The sequence below is a fragment of the Macaca nemestrina genome, chromosome 19 (genome assembly GCF_043159975.1).
Source record: "Macaca nemestrina isolate mMacNem1 chromosome 19, mMacNem.hap1, whole genome shotgun sequence".
NCBI lineage: Eukaryota > Metazoa > Chordata > Mammalia > Primates > Cercopithecidae > Macaca > Macaca nemestrina.
Window position 1 is genome coordinate 76,913,432 of NC_092143.1, and position 20,697 is coordinate 76,934,128.

Here is a 20,697-nt window from a genome sequence, read left to right on the forward strand (position 1 = left end):
GAATGCCTATTTTGGGGTTAAAATTTATTCTTTGTAAAAATTATTCCAGGGGCCCTGCACAGTGGCTCACGCCTGTAATCCCAGCACTTTGAAAGGCCAAGGCAGGCGGATCACCTGAAGTCAGGACTTCAAGACCACCGTGACCAACATGGTGAAACCCCATCTCTACTAAAAATACAAGAATTAGCCTGGTGTGATGGCGCGTGCCTGTAATCCCAGCTACTCTGGAGGCTGAGGCAGGAGAATAGCTTGAACCCAAGAGACAGACGTTGCAGTAAGCCAAGATTGGGCCACTGCACTCCAGCCTGGATGACAGAGCGAGACTCCACCTAAAAATATAAAAATAAAAATAAAATTATTCCACTGGGAAATTTAAAAGTTGCAACAACAAGACAGTATAGAGAGCACATGCATAGATAGCCTGTGCCTAGATTCACTTGTTGTTATATTTCACCTGCTTTGCTTTACCATTTTTACTTACTCTATCTCTCCTGTCTCTGTAAGCATATACATAGATAGAGAAACATATGGATATAAATTTTTTTCTGAACATTTTGAAGGCCCTTTATTTACCCCAAAATAATTTTCCCCAAGAGTAGTGTATTTTCCCTAAGAATAGAACATTCTCTTACAAAACCATAACTCAGTTATAAACTTCTCTAAATTTAACATTTATACAATACTTTTTCTAATCTTCCATTCATATTCCAATTTTGTCCATTTGTCCAATAATATGCTTTCCAGCATTCACCCCCACACACTGCCTGCAACGCAGGAGCCAGTCTAGGGTCGGATGTGACGAGTTGATGAGCTTCTTCAGTCTTCCTTAATCAGAAACTTTGCCCATACCGTGTCACTATCATGTATAGCACTGACATGCTTTTAAGAATGCAGAATTTCCCCTCCTCTGATTTGTTTCTTTTTTCTTTTTTTAGATGGAGTCTCGCTCTGTCACCCAGGCTGGAGCGCAATGGTGCCATCTGAGCTCACTGCAACCTCCGGCTCCCAGATTCAAGCGATTCTCCTGCCTCAGCATCCCGAGTAGCTGGGATTACAGGTGTGCACCACCATGCCTGGCTAGTTTTTTTTTTCTTTTTCTTTTTGAATTTTTTTTGTTTGTTTGTTTGTTTTTAGTAGAGACAGGGTCTTACCATGTTGATCAGGCTGGTCTAGAACCCCTGTCCTCAGGTGATCCACTGGCCTCGGCCTCCCAAAGTGCTGGGATTACAGGCCCTTCCTCTGACTTTTTTACTAGAACATTCCTCATTTTGGGTCTGTCTGATGCTTTCTCAAGATTTGATTCAGGTGGTACATTTTTTGCCGGAATACTACATGGATGTGTTGTGTCCTTCTCAGGATGTCACATCCAGGGGCACATGCTATCTCTCTGTCCCTCACTGCTGATGGTAGTTTTGATCATTCAATCACATGTTGTCCAATTTCTTCACTAGTTACATACAAAAGGCACATATACATACATTCATACATAGACATGTACACATGTATACCCATACATACATATATATTGTATAAATCATAAGTTCAAACAGATACGTCTAAGTCTAATCCCTCCCCAAAAGGTTTGTTCTGCCCTCCTGCATCCATTTTGTGTTTCTCCTTGAACAAAGTCGACACATGTACTCATTTACCAAATCCTACAGGGTCTCTTACAGTTTCAGAACTGTTTTACCCATACTGTCATAATAAGAAAACCTATTTTAAAAGCTCAAGATTTCTTTGCAGTTTTCCCTCCCTCCTATGTCATCCAAGAATGGAGTATACAGTTAAAAACTGTGTTCATGAACTACTTGGGTTCCCATTTGTTCTCTCTTCAGTAAAGTTACAATATCCATTTGAAATACAATTGAATTCAAATTTGTTCAATTTGCTTTCAGTTCTTAATGATTTTTTAAATATGTAGCACATTAACATGTTCCCAAAAGTTAAAATTAGCAAAAGTTACTCAAAAATGTTACCTCTTCCTCCCACATTCTATCTACCGCATTCCCTCACACCACCTCGTGGAGGTCACCAACTTCACTGTTTTCTGGTTTATGCGTCCGAAGCTGCTTTTTGTAAAGATAAGCAGTTATATGTAGGTTGTTCTTATTTCCCCTTCTTTCTCACACAAAAGGCAGCATACTATGCATGCTCTTTTGCACGTGGTATTTTGCATTACTAATGTCTCTTCGAAACCACTCCATGTCCATTCCCAACTGTTATGCACACTCTTTTTCATGGCTGCATTGTACTCCACTGTGTATAGGGACCACAGCTCATTCAACCTTCTTCTAGACTTGGATGCAAGCCTTTTTTTTATATAAGCATGAAATAATTTAAAAACCTATGAATTGGCTTGTAAAATGTCATTAAATTTTTCTTACATTCTGAGATCATTTTAGAAGCTTCTAAGGAAAAACTTAAAAGATGACAAACCCCAAAAGGAAATGGCAAGAATGAATGATTTCTCAGGAATATTTTATTTCTACAAAAATAAATGTCATGTGTGTGTTTAACTCTCCCAGACTTCTTCTCACATCTACTATGTTTTCCAGCAGATTGTATTTAACAAGTTTTGTGTGACTACCTCCTGTTCACTGCTTTGAAATTTCTCGGTTAACTTCAAAAGTGCCATACACATATACAAATACACATGCACACAACACTGACAAAATGCAAAGAAAAAGGTAGACCACAGGGAGAGAATATTACTAATGCTGACAGGAAACTTAAAAAGCCATAGAAACTGAAAGAACATTGTTTATGTTTTAACAAAACTGAAACACTACAAAATTAGGGATGGGGAGGAAACAGTGTTATGTTGAGCAAACCACACCGTCTTATCACATGTAATTGATTAATTTGAGACATTGACAAAACTTCCCAGCCAGAAGTGAAGATGATCAGTGTTACTCTTGTCAGCCTTTCAAAATGGTTTCCCAATGGAACATTTGGGAGCTTTCTATAACGTTGCAAGTAACACTACATAGCTAAAACAGACTGGGCATATCTTGGAGGGTTTCAAATAAAAAATAAAACATTCATTTTAGCAATCTAAAAGGCAACATTTAGTGAGAAATATCACTGCCTTTCATCAGTCTCTCTTCTCTGTTCAATGGTTTATTCACGACCTGACAGATTTTAAATTTTTTTTCCTTTTAAAAAATCTTATATTTCAGGAATATAATTGATAGCTGTGCTTATAAGATTATATTTTATGGTAAGAAAAGATAACTAGAATCACAGACTTTAAGCAAACAATAGGCCCATTAAATTCAGTCATAAAAAATCATAAGGTTCAGAGACCTGGAAAAGCTTACAGGTCAACTCAAGCCCAGAAAGGTGAATAAATTTTCTCTAGGACACACGACCAGTTTAGTAGCCGAGTACAACTAAGGACCTGTGTCTTGTGAAAACCTGCCAGCTGTGTGTTCCACATAAAGGGACAGAAGTGGCAACTAAACAGGCAAAACAAAACCTGGCTCGAGGCCATGGAAGGCCCCAAGGACATTTCCAAAGAAATGCCAGTGCTCTTGAGTACAAAAGTTTGTTCCATCATTTTCTTTTCCCAAACAGCCACAAAATAACATTTTCTCATATGAAATTGATTTATTTTGTCACTAATAAAGGAAAAGAAACATTATTCAAAGTTCCACACCTCTTGGCAAAAGCAGGTACAAATTATATACTTTTATTTAAAATGCTTGTAAAATGAGCCGTAACATAAGAAAAAAAAAAAAAAAAGAAACCGTCACCATGCCTAGGGAAACTGAAGACAAGCCACAGGCGAAATTCCTAAAAGCAATAATTATTACATGTGTGTGCCATCCGCTCCACGTGATGAGAGCAAAGAGATGTGCTTTGTCATGATTATTGTGTGAACCACAATAGAATGGGGAAGGCCCGCAGCCATCAGTGCTAGCAGAGCATCAGTTGGGGTGTATCACAGAAGTGTACTCAAGTGATAACTGCAAGATTCCATCTGAATGCCCCTTGATATTCTATCTTATTCACAGGCACGGGTAGGCAGTCAACAATAGTTTCCTCACTTTAATTCAGCATTGAGAGAGGTGGGGGAAAGTGGGCCTGCAATCAAATCCTGGCCACCGAGGCACACGTTTTAGCATGTTATACAAAGAACTGGGCAAGGACCTCAGGCCACTGATTTCTAAACCTTCACACGATGGCTCTCAAAGGGAAAGATGTTCGCAGGAGGAATTTTACGTGCAGATGACAAAAACAAAATTTCTTACTACACAAAAACCTTTCCCATGAACTCAGCAGCCTGCTCAAATGGTTTATCTCAGCAACATCTTCCACATCTAAAATTGTTCCAATGTGTCCCTCGGGGGACAAAATGTCACTATTTTAAGTTTGAAGGGTGAGATATCAGGGAGTCTCACATGGGTGAACTGTGATATAAACAGCTTGACCACACAGAATTTAACTCTTTGACAAAATTTGATGACTTTCTTTACTCAATGGAAAAAAAAAATTATGTTATCAGTAATGTCCAAAATAATTCAAATGCTACAGAAGAGAACATGAAGAAATATGTTCCAAGATGAATACAACCAAAGAGAAAGTCAGGAAGGCCCTTGCAGGCTTTGCTAAAGTAGGGGGACTCAACCTGTCAGGTTTTGAGTGTGAGAGTCTTGTCGACTCTGCATTTGATGAAGCAAAAGGAATCTGAGTTTATGTTTGGTCTGAATAAACAGCATGATTGACAACTGTGTGAGAAACCGCCAAGCACTTGCTGTTATAGCCAGAAACCTAGAACGGTTAGATACAATCTTCTCAGTAACAGAAATGAAGAATATAAGATTGAGAAGGAATAGTTATAGAGTCTAAGCTGTCCTTTATCAAGCCATACATAGATGCCTTTTAACATTGCTCCAGATACTGTTTTAAGTACTTACAAACATTAACACATTAAATCATCATAAAAACCCTATGCAGTAAGTGTTATTACGCACATTTTACAGATGACATGCCCAAGGCCACAGTGTAAGTGTATCTGGCTTTCCTATTTGAGTGATTGGTCAGGATGCTAGAATATTACCGAAAGTTATAAGCATCACCATTCCCCTTGCTAATTAAAGACTTCATAATTTTTAACTTTTTATTTCATAATTATAAACACAATAAATGTTTTAAATATCTAAAATTAGTGGTTGAATATGTACCACCTGTGGCCATTAAGTAATCCCCAGCTGTCAAAAGTGTGAAAACAGTGCCATGGGGAGTCCATAAAAGGCACTCCTAAATGTGGGGATTTAATATAAACAAAGGTGGCACTGCAGACTGCAGAGCAAAGAAGATGGCATCAGAACACATGACTACCAATTTGGAAAGAACAATTAAGGTAGATTCCCACCACAATATCACATACAAAAATACTTTTAGATGGATAGGAAATAGACATGACCATGGAATACAATGCAGCTGCTTAAAAAAAGCAAAACAGGCCGGGCACAGTGGCTCATGCCTGCAATCCCAGCACTTTGGGAGACCGAGGTGGGTGGATCACCTGAGGTCAGGAGTTCAAGAAGAGCCTGGCCAACATGGCTAAACTCCGTCTCTACTAAAAATACAAAAAATTAGCCAGGCATGGTGGTGGGCACCTGTAATCCCAGCTACCTGGGAGGTTGAGGCGGGAGAATTGCTTGAACCTGGGAGGCAGAGGTTGCAGTGAGCCAAGATCGTACCACTGCACTCCAGCCTGGGTGATACAGCAAGACTCTGTCTCAAAAAAAAAAAGCAAGACACATCTCTGGATCTGCCGAGGCAGAATGACAACCATGATCACTATCAAGCAAGTGTTAGATAAGCATATGGTGTGTTGTCATTTTTTATTTAAAAAAAAAAAAAAGCCAAACAGCTATTTATATAAACATGATTTACATATCTACATAACTACATATATAGAGATCTGGAAAGATTTACATCAGATTATTTTGAGTGGTTCATCTAGAGAGGAGAACAGACAAAGAGACACCTCTTTATTTTTATATTCTTCTGTCTTGTTAAAAATGTTAAATGGCATAGCCATTCTTAAAAAATCAACACATACACATAATCAAGTAACGGTGACACTGAGTGAGCAGGCAGGACGCAGGCTGTGATAAGACTCGTATGTCCTGCTAAGAAACTTTTATTTCATTCTTAATTGATAAAGCACCAGCAAAAGATGCAAAACATATTCTTGCATCTTATTACCAGCGCTGTGGGAAATTAATTAGAAAGGTGGCAAAACTAGAAGTAGAAGATGTTAAAAAGGCTTTAAGTATCTGCCAATAATTAAGAATCTGCCATATGCCATGTACAGTGTCTAAGTCAACTACGTAAGCCTTAAAATAAAACCCTCTGGCACCGGGTGCGGTGGCTCACACCTGTAATCCCAACACTTTGGGAGGCCAAGGTGGGCGGATCACAAGGTCAAGAGATCAAGACCATCCTGGCCAACATGGTGAAACCCCGTCTCTACTAAAAATACGAAAATTAGCTGGGTGTAGTGGCGTGTGCCTGTAATCCCAGCTACTTGGGAGGTTGAGGCAGAAGAATCGCTAGAGCCTGGGAGGTGGAGGTTGCAGTGAGCCAAGATCACGCCATTGCACTCCAGCCTGGCAACAGAGCAAGACTCTGTCAAAAAAACAAACAAACAAACAAACAAAAAACCCTATACTAGAACTACGACAATCCCCATTTCAAACATGAAGAAACTAAGGCTCACAGTTGTTCACAAGTTGCTCTGTTTGTACACTGGTCAGTACAAAACCTGGAATTCAAATTCAAACCCTGGCCTGTGCACTTAACTGCCAAGTTCTATTACATTTAGAAAGTTGCAACAGCCTTGACAAGTGATAATGAGGTCCTCAGCCGGTGCAAGCAGGACTGGGAATGGGGGAAGTGGCCAGATTCAGTACATAGTTAGGGGGTAAAATGGGCAGTGCCTGATGCCTGGCTGGAGGCAGAGGACAAGGGAGGCAGAGGATTTTAAGGTGGTGCCCACATTTCAGACTTGAAATAAATTCTCAAATTTTCCATAATGCTAATTTTCACCTTGATAATGGTAACAATATCTATCAACACTTTCAAAGACTTCATGGGAAGCTCATGAACAACCACAGGCTGCATCCTTCCAACTTTCTATTGCATTATAACAGCTCTAATGCCCTTCCAGGAATCTTGCAATAAGCCTTTTCATCATAAACGTCTATTTACTGCAAGACAATGGAAGACTATGAGAGGTTATGGAGCTCCTTCCTTGCTTTTTCCTTGAGAGACTTTATGATTTTTACCTGAGTTAACAGTGGCACTTAATAAGAATGTTAGATTATCTTCTGGCTTTCTTTTGTTTTAATCACAGAAAACAGAGAACTTAAAATATTATATACACTAATACACACACAGACACACACCACATACACACATTTGCCTCTTTTTCTATTCTTGCTCAAACTACACCTTAATATAGCTGTTTTTAATAGTGGAGTCAGAGTGGGGTCACGATGTCTTTGGGCATTCTAGAATCCTCTTGAATGTTATATGAAATTTTGGGTGCAAATGAATATAGGCATTTCCCCAAGGATATTATTCTTCCCTGAGGATACCCTAATTCCCTGAGGATACTATCAATAGCTTTCATTAGATGTTCAAAGAGGTCTAAGACCCAAAAACAGATTAAGAGCCACACGGCTACCCTTCAAGGGGATTTGTAATTAATCAATCCACTGACTAAATCATACACATTTGGAAGACTTCAGTAAGCAGGACACAGCAGTTAACTGCAGTTGTTCATCTTGGGGATACAGGCCAGGCAGCAAGGCATGCTTCAAATTCCGCTTTTTCAAAGTGACACCTTTGTTGTTGTTTTTGTTTTTTGCCATCTATTTGTTCGGCTGATGGGGAAAATCATCACCTACATAATTAAACAGAACTTGCTACAAAGCTGCAGTTAAGATGGCAGTGAAGGATGGCCAATTGTGTATTTTTAAACTTTCATTTTAGATACTACTTCCTTGTTATTTTGAACATTTTTCATAGATTAATTCTGAACTTAGAATCCTAAACTGCTGCCAAGACTATAGCAAGAGGCATTCTACAAATAGAGAAACAGAATTCAGGGCTCAACAAAAATATACTTTAATAAGTTAAGGGAATGCAGTTCTTATTGGCTTTTTGTGAATCCATTCTGCTAGAATTTCAATTGCAAAATCCTCATTTCCCCAGAAGCTACGGATAGTAAGAAATTTGGCTGCACAATAAACATTTTAATGTGCATCCTAACCACTGACTGAACTACGGTCTCAGAAACAAAAACAAAGCACAGATCAGAGCAGGTAAAACACTACTAGATCTAGGCAACCTTAGACCAGCAAAGATCATTTATGAACAAAGAAAAAGAACCCACGCCGTACGTAATACAGGACTACATAGAAAGAACTTTTTAAAACAACTTCTCAAATTGTTTGATAATTCACTGTCCATCACCGAATTGATTCCACAAATCCTCTGAGTCTAGTGTCTAAAACGATAAACTCGCATATTTTTTCCCCAATGACTAAACTCTTCCCAAAGAAAATAGACAAGGTTACTTCTGATACATATTTCCTTTAACTAAACGACAAGTCGTGTCTACCCTTGATTCCCAATGCCACCATTTTCCTCTTTAATCTCTCCTCCTTCTGAAGAGCTCTGAACTTGACATTCAGCTTCCAGCTGGAACTGCAGATAAGCAGCCTGTTACAGGGGCTTCATACCCCTACCAGGAGCTAAAAAGCAGTCCTGACCTGACTGTCTGGTTCCAGACTTCAGATCTGCTCAACTACTTCCCAGCACCCCTGGTACTTTCAATCACCATTTCAGAGACACAGATTCTAAATGTAGGAAAAGCATCTGAACCACATCAGGATGTATCTTCAATTCCGCCCCAGAACTTAGACCTTTAGAAACTATGGGAAATGAATATGAATGGGAATTCTTTCTGCTCTTCAGAGCCCCAGCAATTAATCATCTTAAATGACTTCATGTCACAAGGGCACACTCTATTTTTAAAATACAGTTCCTTCTTTGGTCTCGATATGCCTTGTGATGTAAACTCCAAACAAACATCTCAATATAGTGCACACAGTATTCTTTCAAAAAATGCTTTTTCCCCCCTGGGAATACTGTTAAATACCAATGAAGTTACCTTAAAACTGGAGGCAACAAAATATATACTAAAGGCAAAAAAAAATAAATAGGTAGACAAGCAAACAGTTTAGGCAATTAAAAAGAGGATATAGACTCAGGCTATAATTAGGTTCCAAGCATATCAGAATGCATAAAGTATTTTACTGCATTTTATAAAAGTACTAAAAAGCCAGACATGGTCATCATTTGGCTTACGATTAATATTTAAAGTGTTAAGAAGCATCTATATTAAAATACTGATAGTGTTCTCAGTGACTGTCAAGTCATTTGGAAGCATATTCACAGCACAAAAACTTGGTATCTGACTAAACTCTTTTGGCTGGAAAGGTTCTGGGTATCTCAAAGTTTCACAAGGAGTTTTAACAAATAGGAATTTCCACAGAACCATCTTCCTGCACCTGCAAGGCTAAATACAAATTCAGACTATCAAAAACAAAATGCACATGTACACATCTTTCAGATTCTATTTTATGTATAGGTATAGATAGAAAAATTCCATTTTTAAAATATAATTCAGGCATAGGTGAAGAACTTACATTTGGGATAGGGTGAATTCCCTTTACTTACACTTCAAGTAAGGAAGACAGAGAGAGAACAGGAATGTGTTCAAATAAGGCTGTCTCGTTTCTAGTACAATTAGGAGGTTAAATCAGGAAGGTGCCTCTGTTCCTCCAATAATCCCCAGCTCCTCCCAAAAACGAATGCAACCCTATCATCCTGCAGAAGGCTGGAATTTCCTTTTCAGGACATAAAGTATTTCTTTCTGAAATCATACTAGATTATAATAACTATGAAGAAGGGAAGGAGGTAGAGCAGGACAAGAAAGTGGGGGGAGGTAGGAATGCCACGACTGAGCTTTGTTTAGAGAGAAAGGGGATGAAATGAGGAACCGCTTCTGTCTTCATCATGATTAAAGTTGGTGAGTCATCAGGCAGGAGAGAGGAGGCTGGGAACAGCGTGACCCACTAAGGATTCTGCTCCAAGGACAGCGGGTTTCCCGCTGGGCACCCACTCTTAAGTGCAAATTGGGAGACTGAGACAGGAACACCCGCCGTGGGCAGGCGAGGCTGGAAGGATAGAGGACTGTGGTCTAAGGGAGGCAAGTTCTAGCAAGGAGGCAAGGACAAGGTCTGCTGAGGCCAGGCTGGGCTAGTGTTCTGAACAAACGGGAGGTGGCGGTCGGAGCACACAAGGCTACCAAGAAGAGCTGAGAAAAGGCAGTGGGAAAAGCAAGGGCCAAGAAAAAGAGTGATTTTAAGAACTGCTTGTATTTAAGAAAGTCATCTATATGCCAGACACTGCAGTATGCTGGACACGAGATATACACGATGTGGAATTCTTCAGGAAAATCCCTGAGAAGTAGGTGATATTATCTGCTGTTTTCAGTTAAATCGACTAAGAGTCAGGGAGGTGCTTCCACACAGTCAGGGGAAGCAATGAAGGGCTCACTGAGGCAGCGCAGGTAAAAGCGCCAGCAAACAACAGGAAGCTCTCCTGGGAACCAGAGGGCAGAGAGGAACTAACACAAGAAGAAAGAAACCCAAGTCAGGCTTGTGATCCAGGAGATCACAATTTCACCGAGAGACAACATACACCCACACGTAACCACACAGAATGGCACAAAAAGCAGCCAGAGGTGTTAAGGACACAACTGATAAACAGAGAAACCACAATTCACAAAGATCCCTCCGGCAAGGCGTGCAGGCCAAGGTGAAAGGCGGGGCCGGTCTGGACAGAGAAATATCGCTTAAGGAACTGCTGTAAAAATGCGTCTGGAAAAAATCCAGCGTGCACCGTAAATGAAGACAGTAGTGCTGCGGAGGGAGAGTAGCAATAGAATAATTATGAGGGAAATCTGGAGCAGATTAGATTGCCAAATGTACACAGAGCAGAGAGGAGAGGGCGCAACAAGCTGGCTGCAGAGGAACCGAGCACAGGGTCCTTCACAGGGACACGGGCCCCGGGAGCTGGCTCCACTGAGGGGGCCTGAAAGGTCTGGATGTACGGAGGTCTGCCTGTCCTCCAGGTGAGGAGGCGCGAAGACCAGGAGAAGGACCCGCAGCGGGCGCAGGTGCTGTGTTACGACTCAGTGGGATGGCAGTTAAGGAACTGGATGAACTGACCCAAAGGTCAGGTTGCGGAGGCTGGAGGTGGGAAAGAAAGGTTAGAAAAATCCAGAAAGAGAAAATTCAGTCTAAAATTTCAAGAAGCCAGTCCCAGTCTGGACTAAGGAGATGAGTTAGGCAGGAAAATGCAGAACCCAGGGGCACTACTTTTTCATAAAGATGGAACAGACTTAAGCGTATTTGCATTCTAAAAGGAAATGTTCGTTTTTATATTATTTTTATTATTTATTTTATTTATTTATTTATTTTATTTTATTTTATTTTGAGACGGAGTTTCACTCTTGTTGCCTAGGCTGGAGTTCAGTGGCGCGATCTCGGCTCACCACAACCTCCACCTCCCGGGTTCAAGCGTTTCTCCTGCCTCAGCCTCCGGAGCAACTGGGATTATAGGCATGCACCACCACGCCCAGCTAATTTTGTATTTTTAGTAGAGACGGGGTTTCTCCATGTTGGTCAGGCTGGTCTCGAACTCCCGACCTCAGGTGATCCGCCCACCTGGGCCTCCCAAAGTGCTGGGATTACAGGCGTGAGCCACCTCGCCTGGCTCTAAAAGGAAATGTTCAAAAGAGAAGAAATGGCAACTTACAGACAGGTCATGAGATAACTGATGGAGTAAAATCTCTAGAAAGGCAGGAATGGAAAGGATGCAGAGCACAGGTGCAGTATGGCCACTTTAAGGATACTGATTCTTCCCACCCATGAGCACGGAATGTTTTTCCATTTGTTTATGTCATCTGTGATTTCTTTTAGCCATGTTTCGTAGTTCTCCTTGAAAAGATCTTTCACCTTCTTGGTTAAATGTATTCCTAGATATTTTTCTCTTTGTGTGCCTATTGTAATTGGGATTGTGTTCTTGATTTTCTCTCAGCTTGAACATTATTGGGGTACAGAAATGCTACTGACTTTTATACATTGATTTTGTATCCTAAAACTTTACTGAAGTCATTTATCAGTCCCAGGAGCCTTTTGACAGAGTCTTTAGGGTTTTCTAAGCATAGAATTAAGTTTTATTTTCCACATTTCAGTGTCAACAGTTGAAGGGTTCCATCTCAGCTGGCTGACCTGAACAACATTATAATAATATTTACACAATGAAAATGAACATTAATAGCCAAAAGCACAATGTCAATATAAAATTGAGTTGAGTCTTATGCTCCTTCTTGGAAAGCTGACATGAATCAACTGCCTTTTTGATTATATTGAAAACTATTTTCAATTATAGACAATGCTTATTTCATCTGAAAATATAAATTCAAGTTAGAGTAACACTGTGATCTTGATCACAAGTATCTTCTTTAGTTATTAGGGCAAATCAGACGTAATAATTGGTGAGCTCAATTCTCCTCCTCATTCAGGGTCGAATGAAGTCTCATCTCACACATGGAATGCCCAATAAATTCATTACTTGTGCATTCCATGGGCAATTAACATTCTACCTCAGATTGTTGCATATCATATGCCAATTAGCCGGCAAGACCCTAAGACACCATGTCATACGTTCGTTAGTGTTTTGGCCAGTCTTACATGGCATTTGCACATATGGAGTCTTAAACATGCGAGCAGCTTGAGTGTTAGATTATGACTGGAGAGAAAGGCAGTGCAACATATCAAACACGTCTATTTTCTCACACACTAATGCTTTCCTGTTCCTTTCAGAGATGACAAACATTAGACTTCAAAAGCTTGAGAAAGTCCTTAGCCAAAGAATCATCAAAAGGTGCATGACCTGCTCACCACCCACCTCCCTCAACAGAGTCTCTCTGACTCTCTCCACCCTCCCAAGGGGGCCCACTCCTGTCTGTATGTCCCACAACATTGTGCCCCTCCCACTTACTGCCTTCCAGCACCTCTTTTGTCATCTCTCTGTAAAGTCAAGGGGGAAAGCCACATGACCCAGAGCATATGATTACACCGTTCCCAATACCATCATGAGGATTTATTTCAGGAACAGGAATCCCACGTTTGCCCTTTTGGCCTTTTTTTAGTTAACACCAGGTCATGAGGGAAAATCTGAGGGAGAAATTCTCAGTCCTGCAGGTGTTCTTGCACTGGCTGATGGGGATTAAAGGATCTTAGAGGAGAAGCTCTGAGAATAACATGACTACACTGACAGACTGAAAGGTGGGGCAACACAGGAGCTGGACAGAGAATCTAGCACTTGGCTGCCATCAGTCAAAACTTTCCTTGCTATGAAAATTAGTCCACACTTCACCTCTAACACCCAAACATCTGATTTAATCCTGGCAGTGGAGGGGGTGTAAGAGAGGACCCTTGCCCTAGTACCCTGATCCTAGGACACGGCACAGGTGTGACTCCTTAGCCACAACAGCCATCGGGGCGCAAACCTCACCTATGTTCTTTGGCTCAACCTCAAATCCTGGACCTTGACCCCGCTACCTCTGCCCTTGCGTGTCAGCGCCTGACAGTTCTCAGGCAGCTCCTGTTTCGGCCCACTCTGTTCTGCCCTCCCAACCTGCAGTGGGCCCGTGGCAAGGGCAGGGAGGGGCAGGGGGGAAAGGGCAAGGTGACTGTGAGCTACGCCGAACTGCCCTGGTCCAAGCCAACCACCTTCAGAGATCTTTACACTCAGAAGCGAGATGAGTTTCCGTAGAAGTCACTCAATAGCAACTGATCATCTGAGCACACACAACACAGCAGGCACTGCCGGGATACATGAAGGAAAATCCCTTACCTTACTGAGCTTGCACTTTTGGATGGAAGAAACCCCCTCTGTCTTATCAGGTGAAAGCAACGTGGGGAAACATGGACCTGACTCCTAGACAGAAAATGCACGGTTCTTAAACCTTCTGTGGTAGTGGGCCTCAAACCTGCACAAAGAATGCAGGAGGTTCTCAAGCTACACATTTCCAGGCCCATCTCCTGAGGGTCTGATTTAGTAGGTCTCAGGAAGACCCACGCTGTGCTCTCCAAAGCTCACAAAAGTAGATGGTGCGAAGGCTGGGTTAAGAACACTGCTCTAGATGTTCTCATTTTCTATGGTATGACCTTCATAGTGTTTGTTAGTGAAGCATACCACCTAGACAACAAAAGGACACGCATCATTTCTTGAACATGAGGGGTCTGCACTTGGTTTCCCTTTCTTTTCATCTTCGTTGTACCTCTTCTTCCCTGTTGCATGTCATGTTCAGGATTCCAAATGCTGGCCCTTTCACACGCTAACAAATACTAGATGTAACTCAACAGATGTCATGAAAAGTAAACCAAATAAAAAGCTGTAGCTTCCTGCTGTAAAGAAATGGGCTGGGCATGGTGGCTTACACCTGTAATCCCCAGCACTTTGGGAGGCTGAGGAAGGGGGATCATGAGGTCAGGAGATCGAGACCATCCTGGCCAACACCGTGAAACCCCATCTCTACTAAAAATACAAAAATTAGCTGGACGTGGTGGCATGGGCCTGTAATCCCAGCTTCTCAACAGGCTGAGGCAGGAGAATCGCTTCAACCAGGGAGTCAGAGGTTGCCGTGAGCCAAGATCACACCACTGCACTCCAGCCTGGTGATAGAGCCAGACTCTGTCTCAAAAGAAAAAAGAAAAAAGAAAAAAAAAAAGTAAAGTAATGAGGCAAATTTGATGCATATAAATTTCCCCAAAACATCTAAAACTCAGACCAAGAAGAACAAAAAGACTATCAGAAGATTTGGTGTCTTGCGTAAAGATGATCCCCTGTAAGGCCCTGGTGCTAGCAGACAGCCAAGGAAGTCTACACCGGCTACTCTGTTCACTTTTCTAGTCATGTATGCCAGGATTCAGGGGTTTCAATGTCTTCTCTGACATCTTGCTTGACTCACCACTCTCAAACAGATCCCTCTAACTGCAGGTAATACTGGCTAATAAAAGTAAAACCTAATGCTTATTGAGCATTTAGAGTGTGCACATTGCATCCTGTATTCTTTATGGACACAATTGATTTAGTCCTCCAACCACCCAAGGAGAAAGAAGGTAGGGAACTTTTCCTACCTCATGGATGAGGAAACTGAATTGAATGACTTGCCCAAGGTCACAGAGCTGACAGGTGGTGGCGCTGGGCTCCAGCCCACTCTGAAACACTAAAGCTCTGATTAGATTTTGTGGGGTCATTTGCCAGCAAAGCCTACAAATAATTCAAATAAGTTGATGGGCCATCTAGGAAAGTCATTTCATTTTAACTAAACCTCTTAATATAAATATAAGTCCTTCAGTGGCTGACCTTGGAAAACAGCTCAACAGGTGCTGCGACAGCCTTCTGTTCTTTCAAGTACCACTCCCAAGACCATGCTCCCTGTGCAGCCGCTGAAGGGGCTGGAAGAGAAACACACAATGACTTTTCTCAAAACAATTAGTGACAGGAAAATAATAAAACTCACTTCACAATAAACTCAAGAAGCAGGCTAATGAGTTAAATTGGTAATTGAAAGACCCAGCAACTAAGAAGAGCCTTCTCTCTCATTTCATATGAACGTTTAGTAAAATCACCTAACCACTCCATATTCAGCTCTTCCTGTTTCAGACGCAGCTAATGAATATGTCCCACCCTCAAGAGAATGCCCAGTGAACTCTCAAATCGGGTTCCATCTTGCTCCTCTCAAAGAGGGTGAACAGGCACAGGCTTTCTGGAAAGTGATTCAGTTAATTTTACAGTGAATAGTCTAAAGTTCTTTATACTCTTCTTCCACTTTCATACTTCTTTTTGCTGTGAATGTCAATTGTCACAATCTGTGGAAAGGTAATGTGGCAGTATTTGTCAATGCTTAAAAATCGTTCCTGGCATGGCGTGGTGACACACGCCTATAATTCCAGCACTTTGGGAGGCCAAGGCAGGTGGATCACTTGAGGTCATGAATTTGAGACCAGCATGGCCAACATGGTGAAACCCTGTTTCTACCAAAAATACAAAAATTAGCCAGGCACGGTGGCGGGTACCTGTAATCCCAGCTACTCGGGAGGCTGAGGCAGGAGAATTGCTTGAATCCAGGAGGTGGAGGTTGCAGTGAGCTGAGATGGTGCCACTGCACTCCAGACTGGGTCACAAGAGTGAAAGTTCATCTTGGGGGAAAAAAAAAAATCGTTCCTGAAAGTTGAACCAGCAATTCTCCTAGGAATTTGTCTTAATGCAATCATAGCAGATGTGTCCAAGGGGCAAAACACAAGAGTTTTTTTTCTAGAATCCCACATCAAATTAAACACTGGAAACAAAGTCAAGGTCCACAAAGGAGGAGGTAATTAAATGCATTACATGGACGTGCCCTTTCAAAACCAGCCAGTAAACTGCATTGTAGACGACTGTCTAAAGGCAGAGAAGGACTATGTAATGATATACTACTAAGTAGGAAAAAGAAGCAGTTAAGGAAACAAATTGATCATTTTTGGTAAATGTGTAATAGATTAAATAAGACTAAACTTACATAAATCAAAAACATTTACATGAAATCATCTTAAGTGCCAGAATTATAAATAATTCCTTCCCAATTTTATTTGTGCTTTCTTTTTCTGCTTTCCAAATTTTCTAGATGAATAGCTAATCTTTGTAATTCAACAAAATTATCATTTTTGAATAACAAAAGTCTGGCAAAAAGGATTAATAGTTATCTTAGGTTTACATTCTACTCCCCAGTAATTTCTTCTCTAGGATTACATACTAACAAAGTAGTTAAGCACTGATAAAAGTTGATGGTAAAAATGTATATCACAAAATAACAGCAGAATGCAAAGTAGTATTCATATGGGAAGGAGGTTAAAGAAACTATTGTACATATATACATATATGATTCTGAGGTTATCAAAAACTGTATTTTTATGTTTTACATATTTCATATATTTTGAGAATTATCTGGGTTAAGTAAAAAAATCTAAGTAAGGACACAAAACGGTGTCTATTTAGATCATATCTGCTGTTTTGTGTCCTTATGCTAAGTGAAATAAGAGGCACAGAAATATAAATACTGCATGATCTTATAGACATGCAATAAAAAAAATCAAACTCATTGAAACAGTGCTTAGAAAGGTGGTTACCAGAGGCTGGATGAGAAAGGAATCGGGAATGAGGAGATGTTGCCCAGAGAACACGACGCTCCAGTTAGACAGCAGGTATAAGCTTTAGAGATATGTTCTACAGCATGCTGACTATACTGAATAATGTTATGTACTTCAAAACTGCTAAAAAGAATAGATTTTAAACATTCTCATGACAAAAAACATATGAGGTGACAGATATGTTAATTAGCTTGATGTAATCATTCCACAAGCATATATCCAAAATCACACTGTACCTCATAAATATATACAATTATTTGTCAATTAAAAATAAAATAATAACATACACACATATATATTATACAAATTATTCCATATATTAAGACATTCATTTATTCACATATTTATATAGCACCTTTTATGTGCTAAGCAATAGGCATATGTGTGTCCATACAACCAAACACATTCTCTTAGAAAAGCAATCAGAAAGAAACAGCAGAATACTAACAGTGGCTACACATAGATGGCAAGATTGATGTAAATATTCTTTCGTTATTTAACACAATCTATAGTTAAAAAATTATCTACAAGTATTATTACTTAGCCGTACACACACACATCCTTGGAGAATACTCATCAGAAAATGCTATCTGAGTCCTAATTTTAGCATCTATCTTGCTGTGAATGTTCCAGAAGAAGATGCAGATGGTAATAGGTCAGCGCTGCATCAGCACCAGGGATGTCAGGGGGTAAGATGCACCGATGCACCTCTCAGTCGAACATTTGAAACCTCTCAAGACAATATAACAATCTGACTGAATAACAAACACAAAATTCATCAATTGGGCAGGAATAATTCATGTAACCTTTGTGTCATTAAAAAAAATTTCTGACCAGGTATGGTGGATCACACCTGTAATCTCAGTACTTTGGGAAGCCGAGGTGGGTGGATCACCTGAGGTCATGAATTTGAGACCAGCCCGGCCAACATGGTGAAACCCCATCTCTACTAAAAATACAAAATTAGCCAGGTGTAATGGTGCATGCCTATAATCCCAGCTAGTTGGGAGGCTGAGGCAGGAGAATTGCTTGAGCCTGGGAGGCAGAGGTTGCAGTGAGTGAAGATTGCGCCATTGCACTCCAGCCTGGGCGACAGAGCGAAATTCCATCTTGGAAAAAAATTAAATAATAATAATAATAATTTCTGAGCCCCTGTTAATGGGACATGTTGCATGAAAATGTTATGTGGAAATTTTATCCATCACCACTAAAGTGAGTAAAATCTGCTGTCTAGTAGATGAAAAATAAATCATATATACTTTATTTCTTTTGCTACCTGTATATTTCATTGACAACAAAGGGAAGTAATTTAAACATAGCTAATAAAGAAAAACATCATATCAATTTACAGCTAAAAATTAGACTAAAAACTTCATGGACATTAATATTCACTATCTGTCACAACACGAACTTGTTATTGCTAGATACACTTACTAATGTATGAGACTTTTTTAAAGCATTTTAATCATCAAATAAGACACCAGAATTGTCATCCATGGATTTTCTTGTATTGTTTGGAAATAATGAGACATCATGGTGTGATTTCCATCAAGGAGCTCACAGTTCATTGGTCCATTAAAATGCCTAAAGGTTTGCACCGCTTCTGCCACATGAGATGTTTTATGTTGCCAGAGAGAGAAAGCAATCTGACAAATCCTGAAGATGCTCCAGGAAGACTATTCAACATCCCAATTTCCACACAAGCATTTTGCTGCATTACAATTATGTGCTTTACAAAAAACATTACAGCAGTGTTGGCTCTAAAGCAAATACAGAGATCTCATTTTCTACAACAGCTGTGTTCTTTAAAAGATTGCATGTAATTTCTCAATTTAATCATATTTCCAATTGTCACACATTATCATTTCACCAAAAGTAAACTCTAAGGCCTCCTTTTATGATCACATACATACCCAAGAATCTTTTAAAATTGATCAAAAATAAGAATGTATAATATCAAACAATATGAACTTTCATTGAATTACATCTTTCGGTGAAGCAAGAGGATTACTCAGTAACATCGTGCCTGCAAGTGAGATGAGGGAATACGAAGTTTGCTTGCGTCTCAGAGCCTGTAGACAGGTCCTCCCTGGTCACTGAATTATAAAGGGATTCTCTAACCTCTGTTTCTCACCATGTTGTTTCATTATTCACAGAAAGTATTTTAGCTGAAATTAGCCATATTCTACTTGGAAGCAGAATATAAGCTTCTAAAACGGAGGGGAAACCATCTTGGTATCGTTCATCATTGCTTCTCTGGAGCTACAATCATACCTGGCCATAAATATTTGTTTAATGGGCCAGGAGCGGTGGCTCACACCTGTAATCCCAGCACTTTGGGAGGCCAAGCCAGTTGGCTCACCTGAGGTCAGGAGTTCAAGACCGGCCTGGCTAACACGGTGAAATCCCATCTCTACTAAAAATACCAAAAAGTAGCCGGGTGTAGTGGTGGGAGCCTGTAATCCCAGCTACTCAGGAAGCTGATACAGGAGAACTGCTTGAACCTAGGAGGCGGAGATTGCAGTGAGCCGAGATTGCACTACTGCACTCCAGCCTGGGCAACAAGGGTGAAACTCCATCTCAAAAAAAAAAAAAAAAAAAAAAAAGAGTGTTTAATGAATTAAAGGAAAGGAAGACAGGCAGAATAGTACTCTGGTCTTTAAATATGAATTCAAATGTGTCTATTTTGACCAATTCATTTCTCAGTTTCCTGGAGAGAAGGAACCAATTATGAGACAACACTGCTTCAGTCACTAAATTTATTTTTTCTGCAGTTTTCTCAGACATACTACAGATATGGCACTTATTTTATGGAATATTAGATATTCATACAATTTCATAAACCCTAAATTCCATTTTTTCTCACTATATTCATTGGCTCTAGCAAAATGTTCCAATTATTACCCTTTTGCCAAACATTACATAATAAACAAAATATATTTGATTATGTATTACCTGTCACTTAATATATACATATGGTATACCAGGTACTGATTAGGGTATGTGTATGCGTATACGTGTGTGTGTGAGCACATATGTGTGAATATCTACATTTTCACTTGTTATTTACAATATTGAATATCAGATTAATAGCCCCATTTTATTGTTCTGAAAAGCTGAAGCTCACGGAGATCACACAGTTCACACAGCTGAAAAAGTCTGTATGTAAACAAAATCCCTAGCTCAGGCATCCCCACTATACACTGCTGACTCACTCTAGCACACACAGTCAAAATGGAACAGAAATGCCTATTTAATTAGTTACTTTTAAGTTTAAAAGCACCATAAAATTAAGTTTGCAGGAAAATGAATAAGGTCACTCATGGATGGTGGCTTTGTGAATTTG

The 20,697-nt window shown here is 40.2% G+C and overlaps 1 protein-coding gene across 16 annotated transcripts in view; it reads right to left on the reverse strand.

Moving 5' to 3' along the window:
* The window catches only part of LOC105478848 (L3MBTL histone methyl-lysine binding protein 4), a 448,884-nt gene that overhangs the window by 284,943 nt on the left and 143,244 nt on the right, over window positions 1-20,697 (reverse strand). For 12 of the 16 annotated variants that reach the window (XR_011617077.1, XM_071085617.1, XM_071085621.1 and 9 more), the window contains 2 exons: window positions 15,529-15,620; window positions 14,014-14,097 (listed from right to left, as the gene is read on the reverse strand). The exons of 1 other annotated variant lie outside the window; for it this stretch is intronic. Coding sequence is in view for 13 of the 15 variants with exons in the window: in XM_071085617.1 (XP_070941718.1) it covers window positions 14,014-14,097; window positions 15,529-15,620 (176 nt within the window). In the remaining 2 variants the exon portion in view is untranslated. The remainder of the gene's footprint in view (window positions 1-14,013; window positions 14,098-15,528; window positions 15,621-20,697) is intronic. 3 more of the 16 variants (XR_011617078.1, XM_011736550.3, XM_011736543.3) reach the window with 1 other exon arrangement.